Source organism: Dipteris shenzhenensis, chromosome 7, assembly GCF_047967505.1.
Source record: "Dipteris shenzhenensis isolate YYH24624 ecotype China chromosome 7, Dip_SZ_1.0, whole genome shotgun sequence".
NCBI lineage: Eukaryota > Viridiplantae > Streptophyta > Polypodiopsida > Gleicheniales > Dipteridaceae > Dipteris > Dipteris shenzhenensis.
The window spans coordinates 34,869,577-34,885,291 of NC_141602.1; the positions used below are offsets into that span (position 1 = coordinate 34,869,577).

The 15,715-nt window shown below is 38.5% G+C and overlaps 1 protein-coding gene across 1 annotated transcript; it reads left to right on the top strand.

The window, feature by feature from the left end:
- The first annotated feature begins 14,477 nt into the window (after positions 1-14,477).
- Positions 14,478-15,505, top strand: LOC147900265 (pentatricopeptide repeat-containing protein At2g03880, mitochondrial-like). Its single transcript, XM_087376609.1, has 2 exons — positions 14,478-14,871; positions 15,165-15,505. Exons 1-2 carry the CDS (start codon positions 14,478-14,480, stop codon positions 15,503-15,505), a joined length of 735 nt encoding a protein of 244 aa, XP_087232735.1.
- Positions 15,506-15,715: the final 210 nt, after the last annotated feature.

The window sequence follows — 15,715 nt, forward strand, 5'->3', positions numbered from 1 at the left end:
CCCATTTTTATAAATTTGGCGGCTACTGATGTTGTTTTTCATGACCCATGAGCTCGAGTTTAAGTTCCACTGCCAAAGCACTTCCAGGCCTCCATTCAGCTTCCAACTAACTCGAGAGAAGGAGCAGGAAACAGAAAATAGCGAATTTCTTATAGGCCCCCAAAATGAGCTCCCTTTTTTCCTAATGTTGCATCCCCTCCCTTGGGATATGGTTCAATACTTTTTGCACCTCCTACTTAAGGGGTTCATTTTCTATCAAGCCTATATCCAATGATAACATATGGTTCCAAACCTTGTTTATAAAGCATTTCAAGCATGGTTCAAGGCAATGTAAAGAGGTGTTCTCATCACTTAAAGTTAACCAAGTTTTCATTAACTTTTCTCCAAGATTCTCTTTAAAAGATCAGCTTATAGACAACTCTTTTATCAAAGTCACAGCTATCTAATGGAATCTCATTCTTTTCAAGAGATTGTAAAAGTGACTTCTTTATAGAAAAACAATCCAAGAGGGTGTTTCAAATTTCAATACCATAATTATTTTATTTCCAACATGGTGTACTCTAGTGGTACAAAGGGTTAGTTCAACATGGGGGAGGTGGTAAATATACTTAAAGGGTAGATTGCATACCTGCACATAATCAGTCCACTTCATTATTATGCAAGTGCTTGATTGGTATTTTGGCATTGGTATTCTGGGTGATGTAAACTATCTTCTTAGGATCTTTATAAGGTGTTACCTACTGCAAATCACAAGTCTCCAGGTGGATCGAACTCCTGGGGTGCCAACTCAATATGTAATATGTTACTACCCTTGTCCAAAATCCAGGGTATGGGGGACACCATATATAATATGCATGGATTTCCTTTAAAAAATTCAAATATGCAAGGGAAAAATATGAAAATTTTATGTCCCTCCTCCCACAAAATATAAGGTACATATCTTGAAAAATATGCAATATTTAAGACTTGTACATATTTTTCATAACATCTGACGCCCAAGGGGGGGGGGTCTTTTGGATGAGGGGGGATAAAACCAAAAATACAGTAAAATATGAAAACCCATCTCATTTCAAATTAATGTAACTTTTTCATGTGTTATCCAAATTTCAAGGTGTAAAGACATATTTGAAGTTTTTTAGTATAGAATACCACAATGTTAATTTGAATCATTTTTACTCATGGCATATTGTTAAATTCATCTCATACTCAAGACTTTGATAGGTTTTCTTACTATACTATTAGCACATTTGTATTGTGAAAACTCATCTATAGGCATGTCTATTACACAGAGTGTGTGTGTGTGTGTCTATATGTGATTGGGATTAGTTCTAGCAATTTTTTTGTCCACAGGGGTTTTCATGATCGATTCTTCCTGTAATACAAGAAACTTTTTAGTGAAATAAATCAAAGGTATTAGAACCAAGAGACATAAACTGGCAAAAATAGAAAAAAAGCATTAGAATAGTGTTAGTTAAAAGGTTAGCAAAGAATTAGAAATTGCATAATAAGTGGTAGAAATGTAAAGAGATGTATGCCCTAACAAAGAACCAAACTTCTAGAGGGTAGTAATATGTTCAAAGTTCCATCACTATAAGTAAAATGCTAACACATGTAACAAAAGCAGGCTAGTGTGTCCTAGGAGTCGGCCATCACATACCCCAACAGTAGCAAATGCCCCCAGATGAGCTCACTATTTCCTAGTAACATAGAAACAAATCTAAGGGAAAAAAAAGGGGGGACTAAGCAAAGAGCAAGAACTAGGACCTATAACAGCGAATGGCACATCTTAATACTAAAGCAATTATAAGGAGAGCACATCCTAATAAGGAAGCAATTAGAAAATAAGTAACTAAAGAATTACCTATGAAAATGTAGCCGTATATGAGCCGTATATATGTATATATAAGGCTTAAAGATTAAAGTAAACTAGGCTAGCATAAGATAATGAAAACGCAATAAAGCAACTATGGAAATAATGGAAACTATAAGTCTATAGATGCTCACATTAACCATGAAGTACCAGCCCAAAAACGTGTTGCCTAGGTCGAGGCAAGGTAGCAAGAGAACGCAAGATTGTTAGAGAAATAATATAAAGGAGGCCATGCAAAGGTCTCTCAACTTCTCTATGACATTACTCAAGGTTATCTATGCGAAGAAAAGACATACGCGCAAGGTTGCAAACAAAGAGAAAGGTCACCAAGCACAGGCAGTCCATTCTCTTCGTAGTAACATAGCGAACTATGTATAAACTAAATACATCCCATAAAAAGCAGAGCAAGCATCAAGCGTAAGAGGAAAGGACACTGAGTAGAAGATTGTGCAAGGGGAGGAGAGCAGCCACTCATTAAACTGTCAAGCAAAAGCATGAAATGAGATAAGAGCCAAGACATGGGAGAAGAGCAAATGACCATGAAGAGCTACACCGAGTGGAGCCATGCAAAAGAGGCCTGCAAGTGTGTCAGTGGCTCAACAAGATAAGAGAACCATGTAAAAGAAGGTGAGCATAGGCAACTACACTGATCGTCACGAGGCATATGCACATGTGCCAAAAGAGCTTCAGAAGAAGCTAGATCCTAAGTCTAGGAAATGCATCTTTTTGGGTTATGGTGAAAGTGGAGAGATGGGCTATCATCTTTGGGATCCAGAAGAAAAAAAGATCATACAAAGCCATGATGTGGTCTTCAATGATAAGAAGATACATGAGACACCCATGAAGGAGGAGTTGGCGCCTTAGGATTGAACTCTCGGAATTCAATTTTCCTTGGAGATTGTGAGTGTGCTGGCTACAAATTCTTGCCTCTCCCATATGTGGTGCCACATCTAGCTTGAATATGCTCCTCTTTGCAGAATTCCCTACTCTATGGTTACTAGTATCATGTCCCCTAATGATCCTTTCCCCATAAGAGCATACTCCCAGGAATGGTTGTGGAAGCAAAGGTAGAGATGAGCTCTTTTCCAAGTTTTGGAATACTATATAAAATCCATGATGTACATGAGAATGATGGAAGCCTTTCCAAATTTTGCCATGTTGGGGATCTTCATGAATAGAAGGAATGAGTTCAAGGTAGCTTTCAAAGGTCTCCTCGAGAAGAAGGTGATCAAGTTCTCGGCCTAGGGCGCCAACTCCCTTTAGTAAGAAAACATATCAAAATCTTGAGTATGAGATGAATTTAACAATATGCCATGAGTAGAAATTATTCAAATTAACATGATTGTGTTCCACACTAAAAGAGCTTCAAATATGTCTTTACACCTTGAAATTTGGATAACACATGAAAAAGTTACATTAATGTGAAAGGAGAAGGGTTTTCATATTTTAGTGTATTTTTTGTTTTACCCCCCCTCATCCAAAAGACCCCCCCCCCTTGGGCCTCACATATTATGAAAAATATGTACAAATCTTAAAATCTTGCATATTTTTCAAGATATATACCTTCTATTTTGTGGGAGGAGGGACACAAAATTTTCATATTTTTCCCTTGCATATTTAAAACATTTAAAGGAAATCCATGCATATTATATATGGACCATATCCTAGATTTTGGACGAGGGTAGTAACATATTACATATTGAGTTGGCGCCCCAGGGTTGTCGGCGGCAATGAACCAAATGGCATGGTCAAACCAAAGTGGTTGTGCCTTGTAGTCTAGATTGTGTTCATTGCATCTGCACTTGATATAAGGCCTTCCAACATTGAGAATGGCATTAATATACTTGGGGGTTCTTCTTCTGTTTCTATAATTTTGCTTTTACATCTTTGAAACACCCCCATCAGTGAGGGGCACCTGCCTAAAGCAAAAAAAGACATGGGGAATAAGTTTGCAAGAGGATGGCTATATACAATTGAGATATCAAAGTTCTTGGTTACTTGTTTTTCTTCGGATTTCAAAGCTTTTGCTGAGTGCACCAAGTCATGTATCTATGTGAAAAGGTGTCAAGAGATTCACATCATGTAAATCCCACATTCGGAAGGAACCATGCTTCTTTTGCACTACAAGGAAACATAAAGGAGAGGAGATGGACTGAATAAATCCTTTGGGCAACAAGTCCTAAATCTGATCCATAATGTCCTCTCGTTGGGTGGCACTGACCCTTTAAGGTGGTTTGTTGGGTGGCTCACTGCTAGGCATAAGCTCTATTTAATGATCTTCTTGTCTCTCAGGGTAGTTCCCTTGACAAGGCATCTAAAAAGCTTGGGGGGTGCATCCTGTAATGCGTTAGTGTGCCATGTGTATTCAAAAGGAGGGCTTTTTTAATTGTTTGCACTTACAGATTTGCAAATATAGGAGGGGTTAGAATATGTAGCCCTATCAAGCTAACCTAAGGGGTCTATTTATTCCAAAAGCTTTAGTAGAGTAAGCTTTATCGAGGCTTTATTCAAGTGATAAAAATTGCTTCCCATGCAGTTGTGACTTGCTTGTGCAGGACTTTGGTAGTCTCTGCATCCTACATAGACTACCTACAGGCAAGTCAAGATTTAATGCCCTCATTTTATCTATACCCCCTATTGGCAACTACTTAACAAGCCAGTTTGTCCCTAATTTGTGCAAATAGAATAAAAATTTGCTTTACATATTTGCTTTGCATTGCATTCTAGTGCTCTTCCCACACAATCTACACCAGTGCGGTCTCACCAAAAGCACTTGTAACGAGCCGTTAGTCTTGCATATCCCAATCGGGAACTGATTGAACCACCTTCGAGAATTTTTAATTAAGGTACATGGAAAATAGTCATATACTCTTCTTCTATTGTAACACCATTGATGTGATAGACATGCAAAAACTCTGCGAGTGACTATAAGGATCTTCATTATCTCTGGCTCTAAAATTTTGAAACTTTACATTGATGTGAGAGCTAGATTTAAACTTTTCCACTCCAAAACCGGAGTAGGTAGGTCTTACACTCAGAAGGAGCGAGTCGCTAGCTTTCCACCTATCATAATTACCTTCATGACGGTCTCTATAGACTCCTCTTGACTTGGTTGGTACTATCTTCAAGCCTCAAAGGTATAGTTTGACATATGCTTGTCGGATGGGTGTGAGTTGTGAGAGGAACTCAAGAAAACTACCTTAGTTGCTCTTCATTTACCTTGGATATTTGGTGGTGCCTCTCTCCATCGAAAGCACACTTGTCCTCCTAATGATGAATTCTTTATCCATTAGCCATAGCCGCGATCTTCTATCTTCATACCTTTCTTCACAATCCCTCTAGAATGATAATAGCTAAGTACTGTCGAAGATGTTCTCATCACTCTCTGAGTTGGTCTTTGCATTCATTTTGATGCTCAACTGAGGAGATGGCCATGCATTCAAAATATAAACTCTTGATAGATGAGTGCTCAGACTCCATTTGCCACAATGGATCTTCATCCCGCCAACCTTTTCGGATGCCTCGGTCCAACACCATCGTTCTAACCTTTTGGCTCTGCACAATAGTCAACTTCCACCCTTGGGGTAGCATAGCCAGTATAGTTGCTTCTATTAGCCTCCTCTAGGCATTGAGCTCTGGTTCCAAGGCTGCTCCACTTCTCATATTTGGATGTAACCACCATTGTGATACTCTTCACGTTTGGCTGTGTATCTTCTTTGTCTTTTCGAGTGTGTGTTAGCCATGGCCTAAGGAAACATTTAGTCGAATAGCAATCCAAGTACTTTCTGTGTTCCACACATCAGTCTTCAATCACACTACCAGCTCATGCCACTCATCTAGAGTTACTTGAATAGATTTTTTGTAATAGCCCACAATTCCCTACAGTTGTTTTACTTCATCACTGGTTAACTTAAACTCTCTTCCCATTCTACCCTAACACTAAGCTCACCAACTGAGTTCTCTAAATCTCCTATCTTGATAGCTCATCAACTTGGGATTCACTTGACCCTTCCCAAGTAGGATCACCAAAATGTTGGTGCTCTGTTTCCCTCACCTGACTAACTTAGAAGTGCTTGGTTTACAACCCAACCTGGTGCTATGCTTGATGAAGATGCTCACTCTTGTAATCCTAAGGTGAGCATGCTCAGGTGCAGAGAAATTGACAACATATAAAACACTCAGAGGTCAGGGCTAGCTATCATAGGAAAACCGTGATGATACCCAGTTGTGAACACACTTAAACACTTATACACTTCCCTTTGGTCTATCTTCTGGGTTCTATTCGTCGCAAAGGTGAAGGATGACCCACAAATTAAGAGGAAATGCATGTTATGTACAGGATCTAGTAAGTTGTACTCATTGTACATGCTTCCACTAAGTAGTCACTGTGCCCACACATGCACATACTACTCTGATTCTTTTTCAGTTTTGGATGCTATCATATGCAGCAAACAAAATCCACAAAAAGGTCTAGAACATGCACCCTCTACTTACCCAATGCAATTTAAGAGGGGGTGTTAAGGATGGTGTAAATTGCACCATACCTTAAGCACATTAGGGAAAAACCCTAACCCTAAGGGGTTCTCAAGTATATATGCATGTTTATGTTGAATACAACATATTGTATAGGTAGCTATATCATGTGCCCTCTCTCTCTCTCTCTCTCTCTCTCTCTCTCTCTCTCTCTCTCTCTCTCTCTCTCTCTCTCCACACACACACACACATGATACTCAACAGATAACCAAATGCAAAGGGGTGCATCATTTGTATGAGAGAAACCTATGAGCATGTTTATCCGAGTGCATTTTTCAAGAGATTTAAAAAATGGTATTTCTTTAGGAAACATGGTCTTAACACTTTTATTTTCACAAGAACTAGATCTTTTTATCATAAATATATACATAATAGTCACTCATTCACTTTCACATAATGTAAATTTCCTTGTTCATAGACATCCCTTGTACCCATTCCATTACCTAAAAGTGTCGAAAAATAATTTCTTTAAGAAACATCCCTCACAATCACTCTCAATGTAATAATATTATACAAATGTAATTACTTATTAAACACATTTATTTCAATATGACAAGAGCTTCCTAGTGTTTTTATAGCATAATTACAAGTCATTTATGGACATTTTTCTAAAGAAGTTAAAATTACTATAAATAAATATTAATTGTTGGGCTTATGTATCTCCTCTCATTAGACGATATATGCAAGATTTGTAAAACATAACCCCATGTGCTCAAATGGCATTTTTCAATTTGAGTGGGTGAATGACTATATTTGGACATTGGATGTGAAAGTTGTCACTTTTAAAGTGTTGTCTAAAATAGCTTTGCCAGTGAAACTACCTTGGAAAACCTACTTCAAGGAGGTTTTGCTATAGCAAAACTACCTTGGATGGCTTGCTTCAATGAGGTTTCTTTGGAGAAACCCTTTCATGAAGATAGGTTGAGAGAGGGCTTTCAACGTTACCCCCTATTAAGTAAAAGTTGTAAGAAGGATCATAAGGGAATTTTCATAGAGAAATCTACCCTTCATGTAGGTTTTTTAAAAATCGACCCCATCATATTACTCACCATCCCCAAAGATTCATGTAAAGATTTGTGTATCAAATAGGCATTCCTATTATAATTTGCGTATTTTTAAGTGAAACTATGTTTTCTTCCAATCCATATTCGTGATACTTTGACATAGTTGGAAGCTTTTTTTTTTTGCTTTGCTCAGACGCTCAAAAGATTTCGCTCAGAAAACGGTCGTCCCCAATGCAAAGTTGGTCAAACAAAAACATATTCATCTATCCATCCTTTAATATTTTTATGTCCATTTGAAACAAGTGTGCATCCTATGTCATGAAAGACCTAAAAAATACTACCTCTACTGTGATCTTTATGCTTGACATATGCTTTCTCTAGTATAATTGTCCACACGCTAGTATAACTAGGAGGTCTGAAACCTAGAAAATACTATGCAATGCAATTCCATGCATCTTGCATGTCAATGTTATAACTACACACACACACACACACACACACACACACACACACACATGCACGTGCACACACACACACACAAGTACGCATGCACGCACATGCACACACACACACACACATGCATGCACGTGCACACACACACACACACTACTCAGTAGATAACCAAATTGAAAGTTGATCGAGATCAAGAACATATTGAGCCATCTCCAGGTCCTAGTTCTAACTACTCTTTACAAGTGATGGTTGCCTCGTGGTCCTATTTCCATGCCCACTACTTACTTTGGTTTGATGAAGTGTAGATGTCAGTGTTTCTTAACTCATATTTCTTGTTTCCATATTGGAAGGATATATCTTTTCAAACAAAAATTCCAAAAATAGATACACGTATCAACACAATCTCTCCAAATACAACTAGAATGTCACATGAATATTGGACATTTCGGAAATCTTAATACCTCAAATAATCCCCTTTGCATTCATTCCTTGCTATTGTGCTTGACCCTTACCCCAATACATAAGATATCCGAGCAATCGACCACTTTAGCTATTATAACAATTGCTCTGTGTGTGTGTGTGTGTGTGTGTGTGTGTGTGTGTGTGTGTGTTTTTACGACTAAATTGTGGTCCACCTTACCCCAATGCACTAGCTTTGTAAGATTTCTATACACAAAATTGAGTGAGAAATCCAATCACGATTATTGTTGGTACAAGTCTTCATACCATCTATATTACTATTTATTTAATCAGTGTTACTACATGTACGATCGGCTATATACAAACCGGTATGTGGACTTGTACTAGTAGTATTGTGGTATTGTAGGGATAATGTTTATTATTACTAATAGTAGATTTATCTAATTCATCGGTGAATTATTTAGGTTACCAAAGTGATCACATTATTTTCACACAGTTTTGGGACAATCATGACGTTCGGGAAGGATGAGTTGATGCAAGCATGAAAATCTTAACAAAATCCATGATTCCAATGATTGTGGGAGTTGAGCGAGCTACCATGAGAGCCCCCTTACTCAGATCAAGGGGAATAAAAGAAGGGGATAAAGGATGGAGAAAAGGGGGAAAATAATAAGAGGGGGGGCGGGAAAGGGGGGGGCTCTAGAGGGTGCAGTCTTTCCATGAAAAAACCTTAGGCTTGGGAACTATGACAATGATTTCCTAGCTCCCTTTAAGTGTGGCAACTAATAGAGATAGCTTGAAACCATCAAGGGATTAGGGTAAAGAAAATCCCCACAACAGCCAACTACAGCCACTTAGGACCACGACAAGAGTGGCAAAATGAAGGAGACCCTGACTGCCTTTCAAGGAGATCCATGAGCAAGGGGAGGGAGAATAGGTACCCACAAGCTATTGCCCCAACCACCTTAACTAATGAGAAATACAATAGTAGAAAACTTAAAAAATGAAGAGGGAAGGTGTGCTCGGACATGCAAAAAGAAGAGGGGGTAGAGAAGCAAAGGTGTGAGGAAATGGTCTAGAAGGAGCAGAGGGGCGTGGCGAACTGAAGTCAAGGCACGAGTAAGAGGCAAGGGGAGGAAGCTAGTAGTTGAGAGATCTCCACATGGATGGCTTGTTATATAATCATATCAATCTCTTAGAGCTAAGAATCCACCTCTAAACTCATGAAGAACTTACATATCAACACTACTTGAGAGACTTATGGTTAGGAAGATTGACCAACCCACTAAAGAATGTTTTTGCCTTATAAGGAAAACAAACTCTAAAGAAAGAGATACCACTAGTTAAGGACAGTGTTTCTCAGATGGACCTAGACATGGAAGGAAACATTTATAGCCAGTCAAGGACCTGTCTTGTCATGTTTGAGAGCTTATATTTTTTTGACTCTTTGATCTCTTTGCATGAACTCTTAGACATGGTCTCTTGCATGAAAGATAGAGAAGTTCCCTAGGGAAGATGGGCTGGAATGTTAGTTTCACAAGTAATTTTGGAATATTTATGTTCTGAACTTTTGTTCATGTGGAACAAGCCCTATGTTGGTTGGGAAGCATAGAAAGGGTTCATTTAGGGAATACATATCCTTTTGACACCATCATCACCTTCTAGGAAGGATGTGAGTATGCTTAGAAGCCCCTCCAAGATATTTGTCTCCTCAATTTAGACTTTGAGAAAGCCTATGATAGGATAGATTGGGATTTCATTCTCCTCTCCTTTAAAGACATGGGTTCTGGCACATAATTTATTAACTACATGAACATTTTTCTTCTAATGCCAATGCCAAAGTCTACATGAAGATCTAATTACCTTCATGTTTCTTTTTCAAAAGATCATTAGGCAAGGCTCCCCCCATTTCTACCCTCCTCTTACAATTATAGTAGATGCTATGGGTTGGTTTATACACCATGAGGTGTAAGTTGACAATTTATGGGCTGGAATTACTAGATGGAACTCAAGTGGTAATTAGCAATTTGTTGATGATACTAATATTACTCCAAGGAACATGATCAAATATATAGAGTGCATCTTGGACTAGCTTAACCATTTTTATTCAACTTCTAGTTCTATTATCAGTCATAATCTTTGTCTGATTTTTGGATAATGATATCCCTATGATTAGAGTCAAATAAGCTTTGATTTCAAACTCTCTAAGAAGTTGAAATGGGTCCTTGCTAAGATAAAAAATGAGTTTGATGGATAAAAAACTATAGGTACTTTACCTAGGAGGAAGATGATCTATATCTCATAGCCATTTATTATCTTTCCTATTAGGTCCCTCCCATAAAGGCTTTGAATCCCTCATCTCACTATGTTATGATGTTTTATGGGGAGGGAATTACGATAAACAAATGATATCTCTAGTGGAGTGGTACTTTTGTATCCTACCAAAATGCAAAAGTCGCCTAGGTATCCTAAGTATTTAGCAAGCTACTCATAACCTAGCTAGAAAATGTTATAAAATGGATGCCATCCTTAAGTTAAATGGGATTGATGAGTTTCAAAAAATAAGAGGCTTTATGAGGGTTTCAAAAGACAACAATAAGGTTAAGGTGAAAAGAAACTCCCCCAGAACCTTTGAAGAGGCCATCAAGTGTTGGCATTACAAAGGGAAAATCTAGAGTTAGGAATTCAAAACAAATTGGTTTTGTTCCAAGATTCAAAAAATTTCCCAATTTGAAAAGGAGGGGCAAGTTAAGAACCACCCAAGAGACCTCAAACACAAAGATGTCTGCCTTTTAAAAGGAGGATTATGAGAAAGCTAAGCAAGAAAATCTTTGCTTTAAATGTTTAGGCAAAAATCATTTTTCGTGCCTGCTGAGAAATAAACAAGTACACTAAAGCCCCAAATAAGCCTCCATAAAACAAGTACATTCAGTGCAGGTATTACCACTTAAAGGTATTGAAAAGTACACCAAGGTAGAGGTTTATCACAAGGATATCACCTATATGTGTTGCCTATCATTGGCAATGTGACAGCCCACGGTTGCTCCCCATAATTTAATGAGGATGCATGGAAATATTAAGGGGAAAATTTTTTGAATTATGGTCAAGGATAGTGCCACACATAATTTCTTAAACTACGTGATATCTAAGAAATTGAAGTTGTCTGAGCGCCTAAGTGCCCATGAATCTGTAGTCTCTCTTGCAAAGGGTAGTGATAAGAAGTTTCAAGACACACACATGACACATGGTGTAGAGGTGGATATTGTTAGGCTACCAAGATACCTTGGGTTTCCAAATTGTTCACATGGGATGAACCTCAAAGGAAGAGTTTTGAAAAGTTATAGGTAGCTATAGTAGCAGCTCTTGCCTTAAAGGTAGTAGATTCCAATAAACCATTCACAGTTGAAACAAACACCACAGATTTTTCTATTGGGATGGTACTTTTACAAAACGGTCAACCAATAGCTTTTAAAAGAAAAAAGTTAGACCATGCTTAATAGAATTACTCAGCAAATGAGAAGGAACTGTATGCTATAGTTTATGCCTTAAAGAAATGGAGGCATGGTGCTAAATTTGAGATTATTTTTTATTCGAAAAGTATCAAATGGATTGCAATCAGCCAAAGCTTAAAGGAGGAAAAGCTAGGTGGGTGAAATAATGCAAGTGTTTGATATCCAATTGACATATTTGAAGGGGAAATTTAAGGTGGTAGTAGATTCCCTAAGCAAAATGCCAATGATTAATGAATTGAGTTTTACTCAATTCCAAAACAATTTCCTAGAGTCCTTAAAAGGAAAATGTGAGTTTGATCCTCACTTTTTTAAAATATGGAAAGCAATGATGAGGAGGGATCCAATAACTTGAGAAGCTTTCATTGAGGAGTCGTCACATGGAAATGGTGACACACCATAGGTTGTTGATTAATGACTTAATTGTTGGAAAAAGTATAGTATTGAACATGCCTACCCGCTCTATGGAGGTAGCGTATGTGTCTCGGATAATAATGACATAAGGCACCAACTTTTTTTTAAGTGTCATGATAGTCTGAATGCTAGACATTCGAGAATTCATAGGACTTATGCACTTCTAAAAAGACAATTTCTTTGGCCTAGAATAGATAAGGATGTCCAAGATTATGTATTAAATTGCCAAAAATGCTAAGTCAATAAATCTGAACACCTTAAACTACATGGTCTTCTACATCACTAGGAGATCCCATCTGCCTAATGTGAAAGTATCTCCATGGAGTTTGTTGTTGGATTTACCAAGGGCACAAAGGGGGCATGACTCTGTGTTACCAATTATTGATTGGTTGACCAAGATGGCTCAGTTTATTCCAACCAATGAAGAGGCTAAATTTTCAAATAAGCAAAGCTATTTATGGAGCATATCTATAGATTGTATGGTCTACCAGACGGTATTGTTATTTACTAGGATGGCAAATGTAACTACCATTTTTGGAGGGCTTTGTTCATGAGGTTGCAAAGTACTTTGAATATGAGCACTATGGATCATCCACAAAGTGATCGTCAAACTTAAAGGGTCAATCAGGCCATTGAGGGTATGCTTCAAGCATATGTAAGTAAAACTTGAAAATAATATTTTCCCATATTATAGTTTGCATATAATTGTGCCAAGCATTCAACTACAAGTTTTCATGCATTCATGATGTATGTATGGAATTCAACCTCGAGCCCCAATTCTAATGGGACTCAAACAAGAGAAGATTCAAGCAGTCAAAGACTTTCTTAAAGATATGAATCAAATGCTTAAAGTAGCTAAAGGTAGCACTAGAAAGGCTTAAGATAGAGCAAGAAGTTATGCAAACCCTCAGTGTAAAAAGTTGCAACTTGAAAATAGGAGAGAGTCTATCTTAGGGTGCTCAAACCTTCAGAATCCCTAAAGATGGGTAAATGTCCAAACTTGTCTCCTAGGTATTGTCATTTCCAATACCTAAGAGAATTGGCGTACAAATTAACCTTACCATAATGATGTGGAGTACATCCAGTTTTTGATATAAGAAGGCTAAAAAGGAAGTTAGGAGATGAATACAGTCTCATTGGAAACGAAGTCCTAGTTGAACTCATCAAACCTGTTACTTTACCACATGAACCATTAAAAATTTTAGATAGACAAGGGAAAAGAACAAGACATACAATATATCAAGATTGTTTGGTTAAGTGGAAAGATAGACCTAAAGACGGTTCAACATGGAAAAGGGTTAGAAGACTCCAGACAAGGTTCCCTAATTTTGTTTTCTCAACAAGGAACCCCCTAAACTATCCCATCAAACTATGACAATAGTAGCATTAGGCATCCTGAGATCTGCATCTATCCAACCACTAACCACTTGAGGAAGGAGTACAAGACCCAATGCACTATAAGGAAAAAATCTTCCACGACTCTTGACCTAGCATGAGTCCTTTGACAACAAGCTTGCAAAGCAAAGCCCTATACAGAGTGCCAGTGAAAGAAGCAGTTTCCTTTGCAAGAGCCTCGTCCTGCACTGAGTATCTTTAAAAGAATCATGATCTCCCAATTCACTCTAGCTCTAGCACCAAGTTTGCAAAGCAAGGTCTTGCATTGAGTGTTTGGATGGTAAGCCCTCCTTAGTGGGTTAGAAGAATCAAAGTCTCTCAAGCCAATCTAGCTCTAGCATGTGCAGACCCATCCCGAGGGCTCCAAAGAACGTTCCTCCTATATTAAGCTTTGCAATGAAGTCCCTAGAGTGATACCAACAAGAGCAAATTAAAATTTGACACTTAAGGCAAGAAGATCTAGCCTATCCGAACTCCAAAAGAGGAGCTTTTTCCTTATACTCTCCAACACAAGAGCAAATTGTTCTGCCTTTGGTTTCATATGTTGAAGCGATCCTTGCTACCATTGCCCTTCCTTGCAAATTGTGTTCTTTGCCCTTCATTGCAGATTGATCAACGTCCATGGATTCGTTAGGCATTAGGATGATCGTCTCAATGATCGTTTTCATTAGCTTCGTACTGAACCGTCCCTAAGGCCCGCTTGTCACTGACGGTTGGTATTGCTGCAAGCTTGTCCCTGACGATTCGTATTGATCGTTGAATCAATTGCCAGGAGGCTTGCACTACGGCACCTTCGGTGTCGTTCAAAATTTGTGGGACTACTAACATGGTATCTCATACAAATCATCATAGCGTCACATTTGTTTGCCTCCTTAAAGCATGTTCGAGCATAATGGACCTGGATCAGGGCAGGCGTTTCATTGCTACATCAATGAAAGCAAATTTGAATCAGATGTGTCTGTTGGGAATGCACTCATTGACATGTATGCCGAGTGTGGGAGCCTTGATGATGCAATCAGGGCCTTTGACCAAATCAAACACAGGGATGCAGTGACATGGACTGCAATGATTGCAGGCTTTGTCGAACATGGACATGCCAATGAGGCTCTTTCACTTTTTGACCAAAGCCAGCAAATAAATATGAAGCCTAACCAGGGTGCACTTGTTTGCACTCTGAAGGCCTGTGTTGATGGAGCAGCCCTAGATCAGGGCAAGCTTATTCATGCTTACTTTATTGAAATTAGTTTTGAAACAGATTTAGTTGTAAGGACATGTATGTCAAATGTGGGAGTCTAGAGGATGCTTGTAGCGTGTTTAACAAATTGCAAATGCGAGATGAAGTGACATGGGGTATAATGATTGCTGGATTTTGCCATCACAATAGTTATAAGTTAGCCTTGCAATATTTTGAAGGAATGCAAAGACAAGGCTTGAAGCCTAACAATGTCACATTCATCTGCCTTCTCTCTGCATGCAGTCATGTTGGGCTTGTTGAAGAAGGGTGCCACCATTTCCGCTCAATGGCAGAAGAGCATAGCATTGCTGAGCATTATAATTGTGTGGTAGACCTTTTTGGGAGAACAAAGCATCTGAACAAGGCAGAGGATCTACTCATTAGTATGCCTTTCCACCCCAATGTTATTGGATGGACATCTTTGCTTGGTCATTGCAGAACAGATGCCAACGTGGAGCTTGGAAGACGGTGTTTTGAACGGGTGATTGCCATGGATTGCAGTAATGCTGCTGTGTTTTCTCTCATGGAAGACATTTATGGTAATGCTGGAATGCAGGAGTACGCTGACCGAATAGAAGAGATCAAGAGAAGTGCGATGTGTGGAAGAAGCCAGGAAAAGCATTTATTGAGATTGGCAGTTACGTGCACAAACAAAATAATGATTTGTATTTAAAACTCAAGAGATTAAGTATGTGGATGAAGGATCAAGGACAGGCACCTCATTGTGGAGTTAGTGCTGCAGTTTCATGAGGTCAAAAATATAGTGTGTCAGAGAATTTTCAGCTGTTGCGTGAGTTTTATATGTACGCTGATGCTGATGGGTTGCCTGGGTCTAGAACTTGTGGCTCCTGATAAAGTGCATTTTGGATGTGCTAAAGAGCAA

Excerpts from the sequence above, each read along its gene's own strand:
- LOC147900265 (XM_087376609.1), top strand. The coding sequence starts at position 14,478 with ATGTTCGAGCATAATGGACCTGGATCAGGGCAGGCGTTTCATTGCTAC. Across the intron at positions 14,872-15,164 it reads AGATTTAGTTGTAAGGACAT|ACCTTTTTGGGAGAACAAAG; the intron begins GTATGTCAAATG and ends ATTGTGTGGTAG.